General features: G+C 42.9%; 1 protein-coding gene across 1 annotated transcript in view; it reads right to left on the reverse strand.

The window, feature by feature from the left end:
- The window catches only part of myrf (myelin regulatory factor), a 148760-nt gene that overhangs the window by 27453 nt on the left and 96328 nt on the right, over positions 1–24979 (reverse strand). Inside the window, 9 exon segments of the mRNA XM_065022192.1 lie at positions 4503–4565; positions 6634–7015; positions 7397–7513; positions 7787–7848; positions 12469–12620; positions 12740–12812; positions 13004–13164; positions 13710–13819; positions 24288–24396. Coding sequence (XP_064878264.1) covers positions 4503–4565; positions 6634–7015; positions 7397–7513; positions 7787–7848; positions 12469–12620; positions 12740–12812; positions 13004–13164; positions 13710–13819; positions 24288–24396 — 1229 coding nt within the window.

Here is a 24979-nt window from a genome sequence, read left to right on the forward strand (position 1 = left end):
AATGGTAGATATACTGTAGCTGTCAGAACGGTAGATATACTGTAGCTGTCAGGTGAATGGTAGATATACTGTAGCTGTCAGGTGAATGGTAGATATACTGTAGCTGTCAGGTGAATGGTAGATATACTGTAGCTGTCAGGTGAATGGTAGATATACTGTAGCTGTCAGGTGAATGGTAGATATACTGTAGCTGTCAGGTGAATGGTAGATATACTGTAGCTGTCAGGTGAATGGTAGATATACTGTAGCTGTCAGGTGAATGGTAGATATACTGTAGCTGTCAGGTGAATGGTAGATATACTGTAGCTGTCAGAACGGTAGATATACTGTAGCTGTCAGGTGAATGGTAGATATACTGTAGCTGTCAGGTGAATGGTAGATATACTGTAGCTGTCAGAATGGTAGATATACTGTAGCTGTCAGGTGAATGGTAGATATACTGTAGCTGTCAGGTGAATGGTAGATATACTGTAGCTGTCAGAATGGTAGATATACTGTAGCTGTCAGGTGAATGGTAGATATACTGTAGCTGTCAGGTGAATGGTAGATATACTGTAGCTGTCAGGTGAATGGTAGATATACTGTAGCTGTCAGGTGAATGGTAGATATACTGTAGCTGTCAGGTGAATGGTAGATATACTGTAGCTGTCAGGTGAATGGTAGATATACTGTAGCTGTCAGGTGAATGGTAGATATACTGTAGCTGTCAGGTGAATGGTAGATATACTGTAGCTGTCAGGTGAATGGTAGATATACTGTAGCTGTCAGGTGAATGGTAGAATGGTATATACTGTAGCTGTCAGGTGAATGGTAGATATACTGTAGCTGTCAGGTGAATGGTAGATATACTGTAGCTGTCAGGTGAATGGTAGATATACTGTAGCTGTCAGGTGAATGGTAGATATACTGTAGCTGTCAGGGTAGATATACTGGCTGTCAGATAGATACTGTAGCTGTCAGGTGAATGGTAGATATACTGTAGCTGTCAGGTGAATGGTAGATATACTGTAGCTGTCAGGTGAATGGTAGATATACTGTAGCTGTCAGGTGAATGGTAGATATACTGTAGCTGTCAGGTGAATGGTAGATATACTGTAGCTGTCAGGTGAATGGTAGATATACTGTAGCTGTCAGAATGGTAGATATACTGTAGCTGTCAGGTGAATGGTAGATATACTGTAGCTGTCAGGTGAATGGTAGATATACTGTAGCTGTCAGGTGAATGGTAGATATACTGTAGCTGTCAGGTGAATGGTAGATATACTGTAGCTGTCAGGTGAATGGTAGATATACTGTAGCTGTCAGGTGAATGGTAGATATACTGTAGCTGTCAGGTGAATGGTAGATATACTGTAGCTGTCAGGTGAATGGTAGATATACTGTAGCTGTCAGGTGAATGGTAGATATACTGTAGCTGTCAGGTGAATGGTAGATATACTGTAGCTGTCAGGTGAATGGTAGATATACTGTAGCTGTCAGGTGAATGGTAGATATACTGTAGCTGTCAGGTGAATGGTAGATATACTGTAGCTGTCAGGTGAATGGTAGATATACTGTAGCTGTCAGGTGAATGGCTAGATATACTGTAGCTGTCAGGTGAATGGTAGATATACTGTAGCTGTCAGGTGAATGGTAGATATACTGTAGCTGTCAGGTGAATGGTAGATATACTGTAGCTGTCAGGTGAATGGTAGATATACTGTAGCTGTCAGGTGAATGGTAGATATACTGTAGCTGTCAGGTGAATGGTAGATATACTGTAGCTGTCAGGTGAATGGTAGATATACTGTAGCTGTCAGGTGAATGGTAGATATACTGTAGCTGTCAGGTGAATGGTAGATATACTGTAGCTGTCAGGTGAATGGTAGATATACTGTAGCTGTCAGGTGAATGGTAGATATACTGTAGCTGTCAGGTGAATGGTAGATATACTGTAGCTGTCAGAATGGTAGATATACTGTAGCTGTCAGGTGAATGGTAGATATACTGTAGCTGTCAGGTGAATGGTAGATATACTGTAGCTGTCAGGTGAATGGTAGATATACTGTAGCTGTCAGGTGAATGGTAGATATACTGTAGCTGTCAGTCAGGTGAATGGTAGATATACTGTAGCTGTCAGGTGAATGGTAGATATACTGTAGCTGTCAGGTGAATGGTAGATATACTGTAGCTGTCAGGTGAATGGTAGATATACTGTAGCTGTCAGGTGAATGGTAGATATACTGTAGCTGTCAGGTGAATGGTAGATATACTGTAGCTGTCAGGTGAATGGTAGATATACTGTAGCTGTCAGGTGAATGGTAGATATACTGTAGCTGTCAGGTGAATGGTAGATATACTGTAGCTGTCAGGTGAATGGTAGATATACTGTAGCTGTCAGGTGAATGGTAGATATACTGTAGCTGTCAGGTGAATGGTAGATATACTGTAGCTGTCAGGTGAATGGTAGATATACTGTAGCTGTCAGGTGAATGGTAGATATACTGTAGCTGTCAGGTGAATGGTAGATATACTGTAGCTGTCAGGTGAATGGTAGATATACTGTAGCTGTCAGGTGAATGGTAGATATACTGTAGCTGTCAGGTGAATGGTAGATATACTGTAGCTGTCAGGTGAACGGTAGATATACTGTAGCTGTCAGGTGAATGGTAGATATACTGTAGCTGTCAGGTGAATGGTAGATATACTGTAGCTGTCAGAACGGTAGATATACTGTAGCTGTCAGGTGAATGGTAGATATACTGTAGCTGTCAGGTGAATGGTAGATATACTGTAGCTGTCAGGTGAACGGTAGATATACTGTAGCTGTCAGGTGAATGGTAGATATACTGTAGCTGTCAGGTGAATGGTAGATATACTGTAGCTGTCAGGTGAATGGTAGATATACTGTAGCTGTCAGGTGAATGGTAGATATACTGTAGCTGTCAGGTGAATGGTAGATATACTGTAGCTGTCAGGTGAATGGTAGATATACTGTAGCTGTCAGGTGAATGGTAGATATACTGTAGCTGTCAGGTGAATGGTAGATATACTGTAGCTGTCAGGTGAATGGTAGATATACTGTAGCTGTCAGGTGAATGGTAGATATACTGTAGCTGTCAGGTGAATGGTAGATATACTGTAGCTGTCAGGTGAATGGTAGATATACTGTAGCTGTCAGGTGAATGGTAGATATACTGTAGCTGTCAGGTGAATGGTAGATATACTGTAGCTGTCAGGTGAATGGTAGATATACTGTAGCTGTCAGGTGAATGGTAGATATACTGTAGCTGTCAGGTGAACCGTAGATATACTGTAGCTGTCAGGTGAATGGTAGATATACTGTAGCTGTCAGGTGAATGGTAGATATACTGTAGCTGTCAGGTGAATGGTAGATATACTGTAGCTGTCAGGTGAATGGTAGATATACTGTAGCTGTCAGGTGAATGGTAGATATACTGTAGCTGTCAGAATGGTAGATATACTGTAGCTGTCAGGTGAATGGTAGATATACTGTAGCTGTCAGAATGGTAGATATACTGTAGCTGTCAGGTGAATGGTAGATATACTGTAGCTGTCAGGTGAATGGTAGATATACTGTAGCTGTCAGGTGAATGGTAGATATACTGTAGCTGTCAGGTGAATGGTAGATATACTGTAGCTGTCAGGTGAATGGTAGATATACTGTAGCTGTCAGGTGAATGGTAGATATACTGTAGCTGTCAGGTGAATGGTAGATATACTGTAGCTGTCAGAATGGTAGATATACTGTAGCTGTCAGAACGGTAGATATACTGTAGCTGTCAGGTGAATGGTAGATATACTGTAGCTGTCAGGTGAATGGTAGATATACTGTAGCTGTCAGGTGAATGGTAGATATACTGTAGCTGTCAGGTGAATGGTAGATATACTGTAGCTGTCAGGTGAATGGTAGATATACTGTAGCTGTCAGGTGAATGGTAGATATACTGTAGCTGTCAGGTGAATGGTAGATATACTGTAGCTGTCAGGTGAATGGTAGATATACTGTAGCTGTCAGGTGAATGGTAGATATACTGTAGCTGTCAGGTGAATGGTAGATATACTGTAGCTGTCAGGTGAATGGTAGATATACTGTAGCTGTCAGAACGGTAGATATACTGTAGCTGTCAGGTGAATGGTAGATATACTGTAGCTGTCAGGTGAACGGTAGATATACTGTAGCTGTCAGGTGAATGGTAGATATACTGTAGCTGTCAGGTGAATGGTAGATATACTGTAGCTGTCAGGTGAATGGTAGATATACTGTAGCTGTCAGGTGAACGGTAGATATAGTGTAGCTGTCAGAACGGTAGATATAGTGTAGCTGTCAGAACGGCCGCGTTGGTTCAGGTGAATGTGTGGAGCCGCGTTGGTTCAGGTGAATGTGTGGAGCCGCGTTGGTTCAGGTGAATGTGTGGAGCAGGCCGCGTTGGTTCAGGTGAATGTGTGGAGCAGGCCGCGTTGGTTCAGGTGAATGTGTGGAGCAGGCCGTGTGTACTCACCTCATGTGTAGAGTGATTTGTGACATGGAGGAGTTCCTGGTTCCTTGGAGTGATACTGAATAGCTGTTGACAAAACAGAAAATCACTATACATTGCAGTCCCACAATATCTACCTGGTGTCATGTATTCCACATAGGGTCATGTATTCCACATAGGGTCATGTATTCCACATAGTGTCATGTATTCCATATAGTGTCATGTATTCCACATAGTGTCATGTATTCCACATAGGGTAATGTATTCCACATAGTGTCATGTATTCCATATAGTGTCATGTATTCCACATAGTGTCATGTATTCCACATAGTGTCATGTATTCCACATAGGGTCATGTATTCCACATAGGGTCATGTATTCCACATAGTGTCATGTATTCCACATAGGGTCATGTATTCCACATAGTGTCATGTATTCTACATAGTGTCATGTATTCCACATAGGGTCATGTATTCCACATAGGGTCATGTATTCCACATATGGTCATGTATTCCACATAGGGTCATGTATTCCACATAGGGTCATGTATTCCACATAGTGTCATGTATTCCACATAGTGTCATGTATTCCACATAGGGTCATGTATTCCACATAGGGTCATGTATTCCACATATGGTCATGTATTCCACATAGTGTCATGTATTCCACATAGTGTCATGTATTCCACATAGTGTCATGTATTCCATATAGGGTCATGTATTCCACATAGTGTCATGTATTCCACATAGTGTCATGTATTCCACATAGTGTCATGTATTCCACAGTGTCATATATTCCACATAGTGTCATGTATTCCACATAGGGTCATGTATTCCACATAGTGCCATGTATTCCACATAGGGTCATGTATTCCACATAGGGTCATGTATTCCACATAGTGTCATGTATTCCACATAGTGTCATATATTCCACATAGTGTCATGTATTCCACATAGGGTCATGTATTCCACATAGTGCCATGTATTCCACATAGTGCCATGTATTCCACATAGTGTCATGTATTCCACATAGTGTCATGTATTCCACATAGGGTCATGTATTCCACATAGTGTCATGTATTCCACATAGTGTCATGTATTCCACATAGTGCCATGTATTGAATTACAGTTGAACTACACTTTACCAATACAGTCTTAAGAGAACCACACAGGCAGACTCACAGTGGTGTAGAGAACCACACAGGCTCACGGCTGTGTAGAGAACCACACAGGCAGACCCACAGCTGTGTAGAGAACCACACAGGCAGACCCACAGCTGTGTAGAGAACCACACAGGCAGACCCACAGCTGTGTAGAGAACCACACAGGCAGACTCACAGCTGTGTAGAGAACCACAGAAGCAGACTCACAGTGGTGTAGAGAACCACACAGGCAGACCCACAGCTATGTAGAGAACCACACAGGCAGACCCACAGCTGTGTAGAGAACCACACAGGCAGACCCACAGCTGTGTAGAGAACCACACAGGCAGACTCACAGCTGTGTAGAGAACCACACAGGCAGACTCACAGCTGTGTAGAGAACCACACAGGCAGACTCACAGCTGTGTAGAGAACCACACAGGTAGACCCACAGCTGTGTAGAGAACCACAGAAGCAGACCCACAGCTGTGTAGAGAACCACAGAAGCAGACCCACAGCTGTGTAGAGAACCACACAGGTAGACCCACAGCTGTGTAGAGAACCACAGAAGCAGACTCACAGTGTTGTAGAGAACCACACAGGCAGACCCACAGCTGTGTAGAGAACCACAGAAGCAGACTCACAGCGGTGTAGAGAACCACACAGGCAGACCCACAGCTGTGTAGAGAACCACAGAAGCAGACCCACAGCTGTGTAGAGAACCACACAGGCAGACCCACAGCTGTGTAGAGAACCACACAGGCAGACCCACAGCTGTGTAGAGAACCACACAGGCAGACCCACAGCTGTGTAGAGAACCACAGAAGCAGACCCACAGCTGTGTAGAGAACCACAGAAGCAGACCCACAGCTGTGTAGAGAACCACAGAAGCAGACCCACAGCTGTGTAGAGAACCACAGAAGCAGACCCACAGCTGTGTAGAGAACCACAGAAGCAGACCCACAGCTGTGTAGAGAACCACAGAAGCAGACCCACAGCTGTGTAGAGACCCACCTGCAGCTGTCAGGATGGGGACAGTTGTGTGATGAAATGTGTTGGTTTGTCTCCAGGATGTGCAGATCTATAAGGGAAGGGGACGATCTTCCACCTGCTTCCTCCTCCGTGCTGATGTGTGTGTTGTCCCTGCGTTGTCTCTGAGGCAGGGGCAGTGTCTGCTGGTCTTCAGGCCCACCCGGTCCAGGCAGCCGGTTGTTGACCCCCCCCACTCCCCCTACACCCCCCAGGTCCTGTGCAGGGGCAGGTTTCTTAGCCTTGGACAGGTAGATGGGGGCGGAGGTGTGGCTGAGACGGTTCCGGTAGCGTCCGTCCTTGTCCATAGGCCTGGACTTGGCCTTCTTGTTGATGCTGCGCAGTGTAGGGACTGGACTACTCACTTCTACAAGAGAGAGGATGGAGAAAGGTACCATTAATGGAGACAGGTACCATTAATGGAGACAGGTACCATTAACGGAGACAGGTACCATTAACATAGACAGGTACCATTAACGGAGACAGGTACCATTTAATGGAGACAGGTACCATTAATGGAGACAGGTACCATTAATGGAGACAGGTACCATTAATGGAGACAGGTACCATTAATGCTTATAGCAACAAACACAAGTTGATATATTTGCTGTGTCACAGTAATGTCACTTAAGCATTTATGAAATGCTTACTCACTGATTATCCATAGGTTATGAATGTGTTATGAAGTGAAGATACGGTGAAGTATTTCATCTGGTATGGTAAGACAGGCGGGTCAATGTTTTCTTACCCAGTGTTGACTGGTTGTTGCTTGGCGACAGAGTAGTTGCTGATTGGTTGTTTGTGGCAGTTGTAGGTGGACAGCAAGCTGCAGGATTGGCCAGTGAAGGAGAGGGTGGGACTGTATCTACACAGAATAGATAGGTTCATAACGTATGATTCATGATGATGTCCTGTAGGATCAGTTTGGTTTCTAATGTCTTTATGAGAATCCTAAAACAATACTCTATACATCGTGTTTAGATCGTAAAGTCTGTTACAAATACATGGTGCCCATCTTTAGTCAGTCCAATAACTAACAATTGTAAATAAGCCTCAGAGATAGCTAGTCCTTTCTACCACTAAATACTGCCCATCTAGCAATCCCGAAGAGGGATGTATATGTCTGTGTGTCTCTGACCTTGACGCGTGGAGATGGTGGATCGAGGAGCAGAGGCCATCCTAGATGATCCCTCTGCAGACCTGGACCAGAGGGGTATGAAAACATACTGTGAGAGGGAATGGAATAGAATACAAGGGAATAGAATAGAATAGAATGGAATGGAATAGAATGGAATGGAATAGAAGGGAATATAACAGAATAGAAGGGAATAGAATAGAATGGAATGGAATAGAATAGAATGGAATAAAATAGAAGGGAATGGAATAAAATAGAATAGATTGGAATAGAAGGGAATAGAATAGAATAGAATGGAATGGAATAGAATAGAATGGAATGGAATAGAATAGAATGGAATGGAATAGAAGGGAATAGAATAGAATGGAATGGAATAGAATGGAATGGAATGGAATGGAATAGAAAGGAATAGAATAGAATGGAATGGAATAGAATAGAATGGAATAAAATAGAAGGGAATGGAATAAAGTAGAATAGATTGGAATAGAAGGGAATAGAATAGAATAGAATGGAATGGAATAGAATAGAATGGAATGGAATAGAATAGAATGGAATAGAAGGGAATAGAATAGAATGGAATGGAATAGACGGGAATAGAATAGAATGGAATGGAATAGAAGGGAATAGAATAGAATAGAATGGAATGGAATAGAATAGAATGGAATGGAATAGAATGGAATGGAATAGAAGGGAATAGAATAGAATGGAATGGAATAGACGGGAATAGAATAGAATAGAATGGAATGGAATAGAAGGGAATAGAATAAAATGGAATGGAATAGAATAGAATAGAATGGAATAGAAGGGAATAGAATGGAATAGAATGGAATGGAATAGAAGAGAGATGGAATGGAATAGAATAGAATGGAATGGAATAGAATAGAACGGAATGGAATAGAATAGAATGGAATGGAATAGAATATAATGGAATAGAAGGGAATAGAATAGAATGGAATAGAAGGGAATAGAATAGAATATAATGTAATGGAATAGAATAGAATGGAATAGAAGAGAGATGGAATGGAATAGAATAGAATGGAATAGAATAGAATGGAATGGAATAGAATAGAATAGAATGTAATGGAATAGAATAGAATGGAATGGAATAGAAGAGAGATGGAATGGAATAGAATAGAATGGAATGGAATAGAATAGAATGGAATGGAATAGAATAGAATGGAATGGAATAGAAGGGAAGAGAATAGAAGGGAATAGAATAGAATAGAATGTAATGGAATAGAATGGAATGGAATAGAATAGAATGGAATGGAATAGAATAGAATAGAATATAATGGAATGGAATGGAATGGAATGGAATAGAATAGAATAGAATGGAATAGAATAGAATAGAATGGAAGGGAAGAGAATAGAAGGGAATAGAATAGAATAGAATGTAATGGAATAGAATGGAAGGGAATAGAATAGAATAGAATGGAATAGAAGAGAGATGGAATGGAATAGAATAGCATGGAAGGGAATGGAATAGAATGGAATGTAAAAGAAGGGAATGTAATAAAATAGAAGGGAATGGAATAGAAGGGAATGGAATAGAATAAAATGGAATAGAAGGGAATGGAATAGAAGGGAATAGAATACAATAAAATGGAATAGAAGGGAATGGAATAAAATGGAATAGAAGGGAATGGAATAGAAGGGAATAGAAGGGAATAAAATGGAATAGAATGGAATAGAAGGGAATGGAATAGAAGGGAATAGAATAGAAGAGAGATGGAGGGGAATGGAATAGAATATAATGGAATAGAAGGGAATGGAATGGAAGGGAATGGAATGGAATAGAATAGAAGGGAATTCCTAGCAGATGGCATCAGATGGGGAGGGGCATAGATATTGCACGATAATCACGTGATAGAATAGTAATGAATGCTGAAATGGAATAGAATAGAATGGAATGGAATAGAATAGAATGGAATGGAATAGAATGGAAGGGAATAGAATAGAATAGAATGTAATGGAATAGAATGGAATGGAATGGAATAGAAGAGAGATGGAATGGAATAGAATAGAATGGAATGAAATGGAATGGAATAGAAAAGAATGGAAAAGAATGGAAGGAAATGGAATAAAATAGAAGTGAATGGAATAAAATAGAAGGGAATAGAATAGAAGAGAGATGGAATGGAATAGAATAGAATGGAATGGAAGGGAATGGAATAGAATGGAATGTAAAAGAAGGGAATGGAATAAAATAGAAGGGAATGGAATAGAAGGGAATGGAATAGAATAAAATGGAATAGAAGGGAATGGAATAGAAGGGAATAGAATACAATAAAATGGAATAGAAGGGAATGGAATCAAATGGAATAGAAGGGAATGGAATAGAACGGAATAGAAGGGAATAAAATGGAATAGAATGGAATAGAAGGGAATGGAATAGAAGGGAATAGAATAGAAGAGAGATGGAAGGGAATGGAATAGAATGGAATGGAAGGGGAATAGAATAGAATAGAATGGAATAGAAGGGAATGGAATGGAAGGGAATGGAATGGAAGGGAATGGAATAGAAGGGAATGGAATGGAAGGGAATGGAATGGAAGGGAATGGAATGGAATGGAAGGGAATGGAATAGAATGGAAGGGAAGGGAATGGAATGGAATTGAATGGAATGGAAGGGAATGGAATAGAATGGAAGGGAATGGAATAGAATAGAAGGGAAGGGAATGGAATGGAAGGGAATGGAATGGAAGGGAAGGGAATGGAATAGAATGGAATAGAAGGGAATGGGATAGAATGGAAGGGAATTCCTAGCAGATGGCATCAGATGGGGAGGGGCATAGATATTGCACGATAATCACACGTGATAGAATAGTAATGAATGCTGAAATGTCACCTTTGTACTTTGTATAGTTGATTTAATGGTCTCCAGAATGATGTGCATTGTGAAACACAATACACATTTAAACTATGGGTGGACAATAAAGTAATTCTAAAGTAATCATACAGAGTTTTGAATATGAGACTAGTGGATTCGGTTGTACAGTGTTGGTGCTGGTTGAAAGGGGTTTGTACCTTTCACCCTACCTACTTTCAGAATACATTTGCCAGTATAGGCCTACTTCATGGAATGTTCCAGACTGAGCAACCAAGTCAACAGTAGAAATGAGTCATGACCTCTTGAGACACAGCCTGGGAAACACCCTAATTACCAACTTAAAGTACGGAGTAGAGTAGGGAATGAGAGTAGGGAACGAGAGTAGGGAATGAAAAAATAAAAGAGAGAGAGAAAGGTAGAGGAAGAAAGGTAGAGGAAGAGCATACCATGGACAGAGTGATGGACAGAGTTGTGGACAGAAAGTGACCGTAGCAGTGAAGAGGTGCATCCAAGAGACATACAGGGAGCAGGAAGCTATATAGCTACAGAGGACATAGGAGACATACAGGGAGCAGGAAGCTACATAGCTACAGAGGACATATGAGACATACAGGGAGCAGGAAGCTATATAGCTACAGAGGACATATGAGACATACAGGGAGCAGGAAGCTACATAGCTACAGAGGACATAAGAGACATACAGGGAGCAGGAAGCTACATAGCTACAGAGGACATATGAGACATACAGGGAGCAGGAAGCTACATAGCTACAGAGGACATAAGAGACATACAGGGAGCAGGAAGCTACATAGCTACAGAGGACATAAGAGACATACAGGGAGCAGGAAGCTACATAGCTACATAGCTACAGAGGACATAAGAGACATACAGGGAGCAGGAAGCTACATAGCTACAGAGGACATAAGAGACATACAGGGAGCAGGAAGCTACATAGCTACATAGCTACAGAGGACATAAGACACATACAGGGAGCAGGAAGCTACATAGCTACAGAGGACATAAGAGACATACAGGGAGCAGGAAGCTACATAGCTACAGAGGACATAAGAGACATACAGGGAGCAGGAAGCTACATAGCTACAGAGGACATAAGAGACATACAGGGAGCAGGAAGCTACATAGCTACATAGGACATAAGGAAAATAATAGCAATATTACTCACATGGCTACAGAAGGCAGAGAGTACACAGGAGAAACGCAAAGGAGAGAGCAGTGAAACTGGTTTGTGTGTGATGTAGGATGTACTGTGCATGCAGCCCTGAGACATGGCTGGTGACTCCTGTGTGGTCATGTTTCAGGGCTACAGGTATATGGTTGATGCATCTGGATGCGGTCATGTCACGACTTCCGCTGAAGTGGTTCCCTCTCCTTGTTCGGGCGGCGTTCTGGCTGCCACCGATCCATGTTTCTGTTTTCCATTTGTTATGTCTTGATTGTACACACCTGGTTCCCTCTCCTTGTTTGGGCGGCGTTCGGCGCTCGTCGTCACCAGCATTCTGGCTGCCACCGATCCACGTTTCTGTTTTCCATTTGTTATGTCTTGATTGTACACACCTGGTTCCCATTACGTTATTATTATTTCCCTATTTAACCCTCTGGTTCCCGTTATGTGTTGTGCGTGATTGTTCCTGGTTTTGTGTTAGTCGTTTGTGTTAGGGTTTGTTATCCCTGCGGGGATTTATTGGCTGATAAATGTTTCAGAGTAAAGTACGTTATTTTACTCAGTACTGTGTCCTGCGCCTGACTCTGTCCTCACCTCTGCACGACTGACACTCGACAGGTCATGTTTCAGGGCTACGGGGATATGGTTGATGTATCTGGTGGTCATACGTACACGTCTTTCTCGCTGACGTCCCCTCTGTGGTGCAGTGTCAACACATAGAGTACGGACATGGAGATGACACTGAAGGTCATGACGACGACCAGAGCCAGAATGGTTCCCTGCATGAACCTGTGACTGATGCAGCCCTGCTCTGGAGTCACACTCTGGAATGACATCGAAACACAGGTTTAACATTTTAAATGCTGGTTTTCCAGGTGGAGGGATAGAGAGCGAGAGAGAGGAGGGCTTCTGTACTGGTGTTAATGTGTAGGGAAACATCTACCTTATTCCCAGGTTTCACTGTCTTCCTCTTCAGGGGACCACTTCCTGTCCTGCTGAACTGGCTCCCTGATTGGCTGGAGACAGAGACAGGAAGATTTTTAAAAATCACCCACCAAATACATTCGGTATGTCAAATAATTTAAAATACTGGACCAGCACTTGATTACCAATGGAATTGTACACTTGATTATACCTATTGGTACAATTCCATTGGTAATCAAGTGCTCCTCTTAGAATGTATTTAACATGTAAAGGTGTGTCCTACCTGGTGGTGCCTCCGCTGACGGTACTCTTCATGCTGTCCAGACGGCGGAGTTTGGCCAGCTTCCTGCTCCAGCGCTCCAGCTCATCTATACGAGTCTCCAGGTTGTCAGTCAGTTTACACAGCTCCTTCACTGCACCGACGTTCTCCATGAAGATACGGTCCTAGAGAGAGAGAGGGGGAGAGACAGGGGGGTGAGGGAGGGAGGGAGGAGGGGGGGTGAGGGAGGAGGAGGGGGGGTAAGTGAGTGAGGGAGGGAGGGAGGGAGGGGGGGAAGAGTGAGGGAGGGGGGAGGAAAGAGTGAGGGAGGGGGGAGGAAAGAGAGAGAGAGAGGAGGGGAGACAGTGAGGGAGGGAGGGTGAGGGAAGGGGAGAGAGTGAGGGAGGGAGGGAAAGAGAGGGAGAGGGAGGCAGGAGAGAGGGGTGGAGGGCAAAGGGAGGGAGGAAGAGAGGAAGAGAGGGGGAGGCAGGGAGAGGGGGAGAGAAAGACGCAGGGAGAGGGGGAGTAAGAGAGAGGGGGAGAGAGGGAGGCACAGAAGTCAATGTCTGTTGCAAATTCCAGAAACTTTTCCAGAGTTCTCGGTTCCTTAGACATCTCAGATGGAGGATTTCCAGTTTCTAAGGAGGTAGAAAACAGTATTCCTGGTTGCTATGTGTGTGTGTGTGTGTGTGTGTGTGTGTGTGTGTGTGTGTGTGTGTGTGTGTGCTACCTTGTTGACCACCAGAAGTTTAGGGATGGTCTCTCCATTGGAACAGATGACGTCTCCTCCCTCCTTCACGGCTTCAGGCAGAATCTGCTGCACATCCTGAGCAATTACTCCTGGATAACACAACACCTTACTGTAAACTCCTATCACTCCTGGGTAATACAACACCTTACTGTAAACTCCTATCACTCCTGGATAATACAAAACCTTAATGTAAACTCCTATAACTCCTGGATAATACAACACCTTACTGTAAACTCCTATCACTCCTGGATAACACAACACCTTACTGTAAACTCCTATCACTCCTGGGTAATACAACACCTTACTGTAAACTCCTATCACTCCTGGATAATACAACACCTTACTGTAAACTCCTATCACTCCTGGGTAACACAACACCTTACTGTAAACTCCTATCGCTCCTGGATAATACAACACCTTACTCTAACTCATATCACTCCTGGATAATACAACACCTTACTGTAAACTCCTAGCACTCCTGGATAACACAACACCTTACTGTAAACTCATATCACTCCTGGGTAATACAACACCTTACTGTAAACTCCTATCACTCCTGGATAATACAACACCTTACTGTAAACTCCTATCGCTCCTGGATAACACAACACCTTACTGTAAACTCCTATCACTCCTGGGTAATACAACATCTTACTGTAAACTCCTATTGCTCCTGGATAACACAACACCTTACTGTAAACTCCTATCACTCCTGGGTAATACAACACCTTACTGTAAACTCCTATCACTCCTGGATAACACAACACCTTACTGTAAACTCCTATCACTCCTGGGTAATACAACACCTTACTGTAAACTCCTATCGCTCCTGGATAACACAACACCTTACTGTAAACTCCTATCACTCCTGGATAACACAACACCTTACTGTAAACTCCTATCACTCCTGGATAACACAACACCTTACTGTAAACTCCTATCACTCCTGGATAACACAACACCTTACTGTAAACTCCTATCACTCCTGGATAACACAACACCTTACTGTAAGATCCTGGAGACATTGTAGCATGGGATCATAGAAGGAGATACAACAGAAGACAATATGGGGAAGCAGGATGTATAGAGGTAGAGACAGACAATATGGGGAAGCAGGATGTATAGAGACAGACAATATGGGGAAGCAGGATGTATAGAGACAGACAATATGGGGAAGCAGGATGTATAGAGACAGACAATATGGGGAAGCAGGATGTATAGAGACAGACAATATGTGGAAGCAGGATGTATAGAGACAGACAATATGGGGAAGCAGGATGTATAGAGGTAGAGACAGACAATATGGGGAAGCAGGATATATAGAGACAGACAATATGGGGAAGCAGGATGTATAGAGACAGACAATATGGGGAAGCAGGATGTATAGAGGTAGAGACAGACAATATGGGGAAGCAGGATGTATAGAGACAGACAATATGGGGAAGCAGGATGTATAGAGGTAGAGACAGACAATATGGGGAAGCAGGATGTATAGAGGTAGAGACAGACAATATGGGGAAGCAGGATGTATAGAGACAGACAATATGGGGAAGCAGGATGTATAGAGACAGACAATATGGGGAAGCAGGATGTATAGAGACAGACAATATGGGGAAGCAGGATGTAGCAGAGATGTATAGAGACAGACAATATGGGGAAGCAGGATGTATAGAGGTAGAGACAGACAATATGGGGAAGCAGGATGTATAGAGACAGACAATATGGGGAATAGAGACAGACAGGGGAAGCAGGATGTATAGAGAGAGACAGATATATGGGAAGCAGGATGTATAGAGACAGACAATATGGGGAAGCAGGATGTATAGAGACAGACAATATGGGAAGCAGGATGTATAGAGACAGACAATATGGGGAAGCAGGATGTATAGAGACAGACAATATGGGGAAGCAGGGAAGCAGGATGTATAGAGACAGACAATATGGGGAAGCAGGATGTATGGGAAGCAGGATGTAGACAGAGACAGACAATATGGGGAAGCAGGATGTATAGAGACAGACAATATGGGAAGCAGGATGTATAGAGACAGACAATATGGGGAAGCAGGATGTATAGAGACAGTAGAGACAGACAATATGGGGAAGCAGGATGTATAGAGACAGACAATATGGGGAAGCAGGATGTATAGAGGTAGAGACAGACAATATGGGAAGCAGGATGTATAGACAATATGTAGAGACAGACAATATGGGGAAGCAGGATGTATAGAGACAGACAATATGGGGAAGCAGGATGTATAGAGGTAGAGACAGACAATATGGGGAAGCAGGATGTATAGAGACAGACAATATGGGAAGCAGGATGTATAGAGGTAGAGACAGACAATATGGGAAGACAATATGGGATGTATAGAGAGACAGACAATATGGGGAAGCAGGATGAGGTAGAGACAGACAATATGGGGAAGCAGGATGATGTATAGAGAGAGACAGACAATATGAGACAGGGGGAAGCAGGATGTATAGAGGAGAGACAGTATAGAGGATGTATAGAGACAGACAATATGGGGAAGCAGGATGTATAGAGACAATATGACAATATGGGGAAGCAGGATGTATAGAGACAGACAATATGGGGAAGCAGGATGTATAGAGACAGACAATATGGGGAAGCAGGATGTATAGAGACAGACAATATGGGAAGCAGGATGTATAGAGACAGACAATATGGGGAAGCAGGATGTATAGAGGTAGAGACAGACAATATGGGGAAGCAGGATGTATAGAGACAGACAATATGGGAAGCAGGATGTATAGAGACAGACAATATGGGGAAGCAGGATATGTATAGAGACAGACAGACAATATGGGGAAGCAGGATGTATAGAGACAGACAATATGGGGAAGCAGGATGTATAGAGACAGACAATATGGGGAAGCAGGATGTATAGAGACAGACAATATGGGGAAGCAGGATGTATAGAGACAGACAATATGGGGAAGCAGGATGTATAGAGACAGACAATATGGGGAAGCAGGATGTATAGAGACAGACAATATGGGGAAGCAGGATGTATAGAGACAGACAATATGGGAAGCAGGATGTATATGGGGAAGCAGGATGTATAGAGACAGACAATATGGGGAAGCAGGATGTATAGGGAAGACAATATGGGGAAGCAGGATGGGAAGCAGGATGTATAGAGAGAGACAGACAATATGGGGAAGCAGGATGTATAGAGACAGACAATATGGGAAGCAGGATGTATAGAGACAGACAATATGGGGAAGCAGGATGTATAGAGGTAGAGACAGACAATATGGGGAAGCAGGATGTATAGAGACAGACAATATGGGGAAGCAGGATGTATAGAGACAGACAATATGGGGAAGCAGGATGTATAGAGACAGACAATATGGGGAAGCAGGATGTATAGAGGTAGAGACAGACAATATGGGGAAGCAGGATGTATAGAGACAGACAATATGGGGAAGCAGGATGTATAGAGACAGACAATATGGGGAAGCAGGATGTAGAGACAGACAATATGAAGCAGAGACAGACAATATGGGGAAGCAGGATGTATAGAGACAGACAATATGGGGAAGCAGGATGTATAGAGACAGACAATATGGGGAAGCAGGATGTATAGAGGACAGACAATATGGGGAAGCAGGATGTATAGAGACAGACAATATGGGGAAGCAGGATGTATAGAGACAGACAATAGAGACAGACAATATGGGGAAGCAGGATGTATAGAGACAGACAATATGGGGAAGCAGGATGGGGAGACAGACAATATGGGGAAGCAGGATGTAGAGACAGACAATATGGGGAAGCAGGATGTATAGAGACAGACAATATGGGGAAGCAGGATGTATAGAGGTAGAGACAGACAATATGAGGACAATATGGGGAAGCAGGATGTATAGAGACAGACAATATGGGGAAGCAGGATGTATAGAGACAGACAATATGGGGAAGCAGGATGTATAGAGAGACAGACAATATGGGAAGCAGGATGTATAGAGACAGACAATATGGGGAAGCAGGATGTATAGAGACAGACAATATGGGGAAGCAGGATGTAGGATGTATAATATGGGGAAGCAGGATATAGAGGTAGAGACAGACAATATGGGGAAGCAGGATGTATAGAGACAGACAATATGGGGAAGCAGGATGTATAGAGACAGACAGGGGACAGACAATATGACAGAAGCAGGATGACAATATGGGGAAGCAGGATAGAGAGACAGACAATATGGGGAAGCAGGATGTATAGAGGTAGAGACAGACAATATGGGGAAGCAGGATGTATAGAGACAGACAATATGGGGAAGCAGGATGTATAGAGACAGACAATATGGGGAAGCAGGATGTATAGAGACAGACAATATGGGGAAGCAGGATGTATAGAGACAGACAATATGGGGAAGCAGGATGTATAGAGACAGACAATATGGGGAAGCAGGATGTATAGAGACAGACAATATGGGGAAGCAGGATGTATAGAGACAGACAATATGGGGAAGCAGGATGTATAGAGGTAGAGACAGACAATATGGGGAAGCAGGATGTATAGAGACAGACAATATGGGGAAGCAGGATGTATAGGATGTAGAGACAGACAGGGACAATATGGGGAAGCAGGATGACAGACAATATGGGGAAGCAGGATGTATAGAGACAGACAATATGGGGAAGCAGGATGTATAGAGACAGACAATATGGGGAAGCAGGATGTATAGAGACAGACAATATGGGGAAGCAGGATGTATAGAGGTAGAGACAGACAATATGGGGAAGCAGGATGTATAGAGGTAGAGACAGACAATATGGGGAAGCAGGATGTATAGAGACAGACAATATGGGGAAGCAGGATGTATAGAGACAGACAATATGGGGAAGCAGGATGTATAGAGACAGACAATATGGGGAAGCAGGATGTATAGAGAGACAGACAATATGGGGAAGCAGGATGTATAGAGACAGACAATATGGGAAGCAGGATGTATAGAGACAGACAATATGGGGAAGCAGGATGTATAGAGACAGACAATATGGGGAAGCAGGATGTATAGAGGTAGAGACAGACAATATGGGGAAGCAGGATGTATAGAGACAGACAATATGGGGAAGCAGGATGTATAGAGACAGACAATATGGGGAAGCAGGATGTATAGAGACAGACAATATGGGGAAGCAGGATGTATAGAGACAGACAATATGGGGAAGCAGGATGTATAGAGACAGACAATATGGGGAAGCAGGATGTATAGAGACAGACAATATGGGGAAGCAGGATGTATAGAGACAGACAATATGGGGAAGCAGGATGTATAGAGACAGACAATATGGGGAAGCAGGATGTATAGAGGTAGAGACAGACAATATGGGGAAGCAGGATGTATAGAGGTAGAGACAGACAATATGGGGAAGCAGGATGTATAGAGAGACAGACAATATGGGAAGCAGGATGTATAGAGACAGACAGACAATATAAGAGGATGTATAGAGACAGACAATATGGGGAAGCAGGATGTATAGAGGTAGAGACAGACAATATGGGGAAGCAGGATGTATAGAGGTAGAGACAGACAATATGGGGAAGCAGGATGTATAGAGACAGACAATATGGGGAAGCAGGATGTATAGAGACAGACAATATGGGGAAGCAGGATGTATAGAGACAGACAATATGAAGCAGGATGTATAGAGACAGACAATATGGGGAAGCAGGATGTATAGAGACAGACAATATGGGGAAGCAGGATGTATAGAGACAGACAATATGGGGAAGCAGGATGTAGAGACAGACAATATGGGGAAGCAGGATGTATAGAGAGAGACAGACAATATGGGGAAGCAGGATGTATAGAGACAGACAATATGGGGAAGCAGGATGTATAGAGACAGACAATATGGGGAAGCAGGATGTATAGAGGTAGAGACAGACAATATGGGGAAGCAGGATGTATAGAGACAGACAATATGGGGAAGCAGGATGTATAGAGGTAGAGACAGATCAACATGGGGAAGCAATATGGGAAGCAGGATGTATAGAGACAGACAATATGGGGAAGCAGGATGTATAGAGACAGACAATATGGGGAAGCAGGATGTATAGAGGTAGAGACAGACAATATGGGGAAGCAGGATGTATAGAGACAGACAATATGGGGAAGCAGGATGTATAGAGACAGACAATATGGGGAAGCAGGATGTATAGAGGTAGAGACAGACAATATGGGGAAGCAGGATGTATAGAGACAGACAATATGGGGAAGCAGGATGTATAGAGACAGACAATATGGGGAAGCAGGATGTATAGAGGTAGAGACAGACAATATGGGAAGCAGGATGTATAGAGACAGACAATATGGGGAAGCAGGATGTATAGAGGTAGAGACAGACAATATGGGGAAGCAGGATGTATAGAGACAGACAATATGGGGAAGCAGGATGTATAGAGACAGACAATATGGGGAAGCAGGATGTATAGAGGTAGAGACAGACAATATGGGGAAGCAGGATGTATAGAGGTAGAGACAGACAATATGGGGAAGCAGGATGTATAGAGGTAGAGACAGACAATATGGGGAAGCAGGATGTATAGAGACAGACAATATGGGGAAGCAGGATGTATAGAGACAGACAATATGGGGAAGCAGGATGTATAGAGACAGACAATATGGGGAAGCAGGATGTATAGAGACAGACAATATGGGGAAGCAGGATGTATAGAGACATACAATATGGGGAAGCAGGATGTATAGAGGCAGAGACAGACAATATGGGGAAGCAGGATGTATAGAGACAGACAATATGGGGAAGCAGGATGTTTAGAGACAGACAATATGGGGAAGCAGGACGTATAGAGACAGACAATATGGGGAAGCAGGATGTATAGAGACAGACAATATGGGGAAGCAGGATGTATAGAGACATACAATATGGGGAAGCAGGATGTATAGAGGTAGAGACAGACAATATGGGGAAGCAGGATGTATAGAGACAGACAATATGGGGAAGCAGGATGTATAGAGGTAGAGACAGACAATATGAGGAAGCAGGATGTATAGAGGTAGAGACAGTCAATATGGGGAAGCAGGACATATAGAGACAGACAATATGGGGAAGCAGGATGTATAGAGACAGACAATATGGGGAAGCAGGATGTATAGAGGTAGAGACAATATGGGGAAGCAGGATGTATAGAGAAAGACAATATGGGGAAGCAGGATGTATAGAGACAGACAATATGGGGAAGCAGGATGTATAGAGACAGACAATATGGGGAAGCAGGATGTATAAAGGTAGAGACAGACAATATGGGGAAGCAGGATATATAGAGACAGACAATATGGGGAAACAGGATGTATAGAGGTAGACAATATGGGGAAGCAGGATGTATAGAGACATACAATATGGCGAAGCAGGATGTATAGAGGTAGAGACAGACAATATGGGGAAGCAGGATGTATAGAGACATACAATATGGGGAAGCAGGATGTATAGAGGTAGAGACAGACAATATGGGGAAGCAGGATGTATAGAGACAGACAATATGGGGAAGCAGGATGTATAGAGGTAGAGACAGACAATATGGGGAAGCAGGATGTATAGAGACAGACAATATGAGGAAGCAGGACGTATAGAGACAGACAATATGGGGAAGCAGGACGTATAGAGACAGACAATATGGGGAAGCAGGATGTATAGAGGTAGAGACAGACAATATGGGGAAGCAGGATGTATAGAGACAGACAATATGGGGAAGCAGGATGTATAGAGGTAGAGACAGACAATATGGGGAAGCAGGATGTATAGAGACAGACAATATGGGGAAGCAGGATGTATAGAGGTAGAGACAGACAATATGGGGAAGCAGGATGTATAGAGACAGACAATATGGGGAAGCAGGATGTATAGAGACAGACAATATGGGGAAGCAGGATGTATAGAGGTAGAGACAGACAATATGAGGAAGCAGGATGTTTAGAGGTAGAGACAGTCAATATGGGGAAGCAGGACATATAGAGACAGACAATATGGGGAAGCAGGATGTATAGAGACAGACAATATGGGGAAGCAGGATGTATAGAGGTAGAGACAGACAATATGGGGAAGCAGGATGTATAGAGACAGACAATATGGGGAAACAGGATGTATAGAGGTAGAGACAATATGGGGAAGCAGGATGTATAGAGACAGACAATATGGGGAAGCAGGATGTATAGAGACAGACAATATGGGGAAGCAGGATGTATAGAGACAGACAATATGGGGAAGCAGGATGTATAAAGGTAGAGACAGACAATATGGGGAAGCAGGACGTATAGAGACAGACAATATGGGGAAGCAGGATGTATAGAGACAGACAATATGGGGAAGCAGGATGTATAGAGACATACAATATGGGGAAGCAGGATGTATAGAGGTAGAGACAGACAATATGGGGAAGCAGGATGTATAGAGACAGACAATATGGGGAAGCAGGATGTATAGAGGTAGAGACAGACAATATGAGGAAGCAGGATGTATAGAGGTAGAGACAGACAATATGAGGAAGCAGGATGTATAGAGACAGACAATATGAGGAAGCAGGATGTATAGAGGTAGAGACAGACAATATGGGGAAGCAGGATGTATAGAGGTAGAGACAGACACTATGGGGAAGCAGGATGTATAGAGGTAGAGACAGACAATATGTGGAAGCAGGATGTATAGAGACAGACAATATGGGGAAGCAGGATGTATAGAGACAGACAATATGGGGAAGCAAGATGTATAGAGACAGACAATATGGGGAAGCAGGATGTATAGAGGTAGAGACAGACAATATGGGGAAGCAGGATGTATAGAGACAGACAATATGGGGAAGCAGGATGTATAGAGGCAGACAATATGGGGAAGCGGGATGTATAGAGACAGACAATATGGGGAAGCAGGATGTATAGAGACAGACAATATGAGGAAGCAGGATGTATAGAGGTAGAGACAGACAATATGGGGAAGCAGGATGTATAGAGACAGACAATATGGGGAAGCAGGATGTATAGAGGTAGAGACAGACAATATGGGGAAGCAGGATGTATAGAGGTAGAGACAGACAATATGAGGAAGCAGGATGTATAGAGACAGACAATATGAGGAAGCAGGATGTATAGAGGTAGAGACAGACAATATGGGGAAGCAGGATGTTTAGAGGTAGAGACAGACAATATGGGGAAGCAGGATGTATAGAGACAGACAATATGGGGAAGCAGGATGTATAGAGACAGACAATATGGGGAAGCAGGATGTATAGAGATATACAATATGGGGAAGCAGGATGTATAGAGACAGACAATATGGGGAAGCAGGATGTATAGAGACAGACAATATGGGGAAGCAGGATGTATAGAGACAGACAATATGGGGAAGCAGGATGTATAGAGACATACAATATGTGGAAGCAGGATGTATAGAGGTAGAGACAGACAATATGGGGAAGCAGGATGTATAGAGACAGACAATATGGGGAAGCAGGATGTATAGAGGTAGAGACAGACAATATGGGGAAGCAGGATGTATAGAGACAGACAATATGGGGAAGCAGGATGTATAGAGACAGACAATATGGGGAAGCAGGATGTATAGAGACAGACAATATGGGGAAGCAGGATGTATAGAGACAGAGAATATGGTGCAGGATGTATAGAGGTAGAGAATATGGTGCAGCACAACACAAATCCAATCTACAGGGAGGATGTATACACAAAATAACAGATCACAGATACAATAGGAATGCAATAGATTTCCAGTGCTGTTGATTGTCTATTGATTGCTATTGGTTGTCTATTGGTTGTCTATTGATTGCTATTGGTTGTCTATCGATTGCTATTGATTGTGTATTGATTGCTATTGGTTGTCTATTGATTGCTATTGGTTGTGTATCGATTGCTATTGGTTGTCTATTGATTGTGTATCGATTGCTATTGATTGTCTATTGATTGCTATTCATTGTCTATTGATTGCTATTCATTGTCTATTGGTTGTGTATTGATTGTTATTGGTTGTCTATTGATTGTTAATAGTTGTGTATTGATTGCTATTGGTTGTGTATTGATTGCTATTGGTTATTTATTGATTGTTATTGGTTGTGTATTGATTGCTATTGGTTGTGTATTGATTCTTATTGGTTATCTATTGATTGTTATTGGTTGTCTATTTTATTTTACCTTTATTTAACTAGGCAAGTCAGTTAAGAACACATTCTTATTTTCAATGACGGACTAGGAACAGTGGGTTAACTGCCTGTTCAGGGACAGTACGACAGATTTGTACCTTGTCAGCTTGGGGGTTTGAACTTGCAACCTTCCGGTTACTAGTCCAATGCTCTAACCACTAGGCTACCCTGCCACATATTGATTGTTATTGATTGCTATTGGTTGTCTGTTGATTGTTATTGATTGCTACTGGTTGTCTATTGATTGTTATTGGTTGTGTATTGATTGTCTGTTGGTTGTGTATTGATTGCTATTGGTTGTCTATTGATTACTGTTGGTTGTCTATCATGTCAACCTAAAACAAAGTGTTGTATTGGTTACCAGTCTCTGGGCTGGAGTCGATGCCCATGCTGGAAGCAAACTCAGGCTTGTACTGATAATGAACCAGCCTTATCTGACTGATCCGCTTCAGGTTGTCTGTAGTGTTGACCTATTCACACACACACACACACACACACACACACACACACACACACACACACACACACACACACACACACACACACACACACACACACACACACACACACACACACACACACACACACACACACACACACACACACACACACACACACACACACACACACAGAGAGAGAGAGAGGATGACAATGTATGGATGTTACTGTGGAGCTACATACAGAACATATAGAATATACAAAACATATAGAACATATAGAACATACAAACACATAGAACATATAGAACATATAGAGCATGGTGCTGGCTAAAGCTAAAACTGGCGAGTGTAGAGAGTATAGAGATATTGTTATCCACGTCGGCACCAACGATGTTAGGATGAAACAGTCAGAGATCACCATCACATAGCTTCTGCGTGCATATCAGCTAGAAAGATGTGTCGGCATCGAGTAATTGTCTCTGGCCCCCTCCGAGTTAGGGGGGGTGATGAGCTCTACAGCAGAGTCTCACAACTCAATCGCTGGTTGAAAACTGTTTTCTGCCCCTCCCAAAAGATAGAATTTGTAGATAATTGGCCCTCTTTCTGGGACTCA

Source organism: Oncorhynchus nerka, linkage group LG9a, assembly GCF_034236695.1.
Source record: "Oncorhynchus nerka isolate Pitt River linkage group LG9a, Oner_Uvic_2.0, whole genome shotgun sequence".
Taxonomy (NCBI): domain Eukaryota; kingdom Metazoa; phylum Chordata; class Actinopteri; order Salmoniformes; family Salmonidae; genus Oncorhynchus; species Oncorhynchus nerka.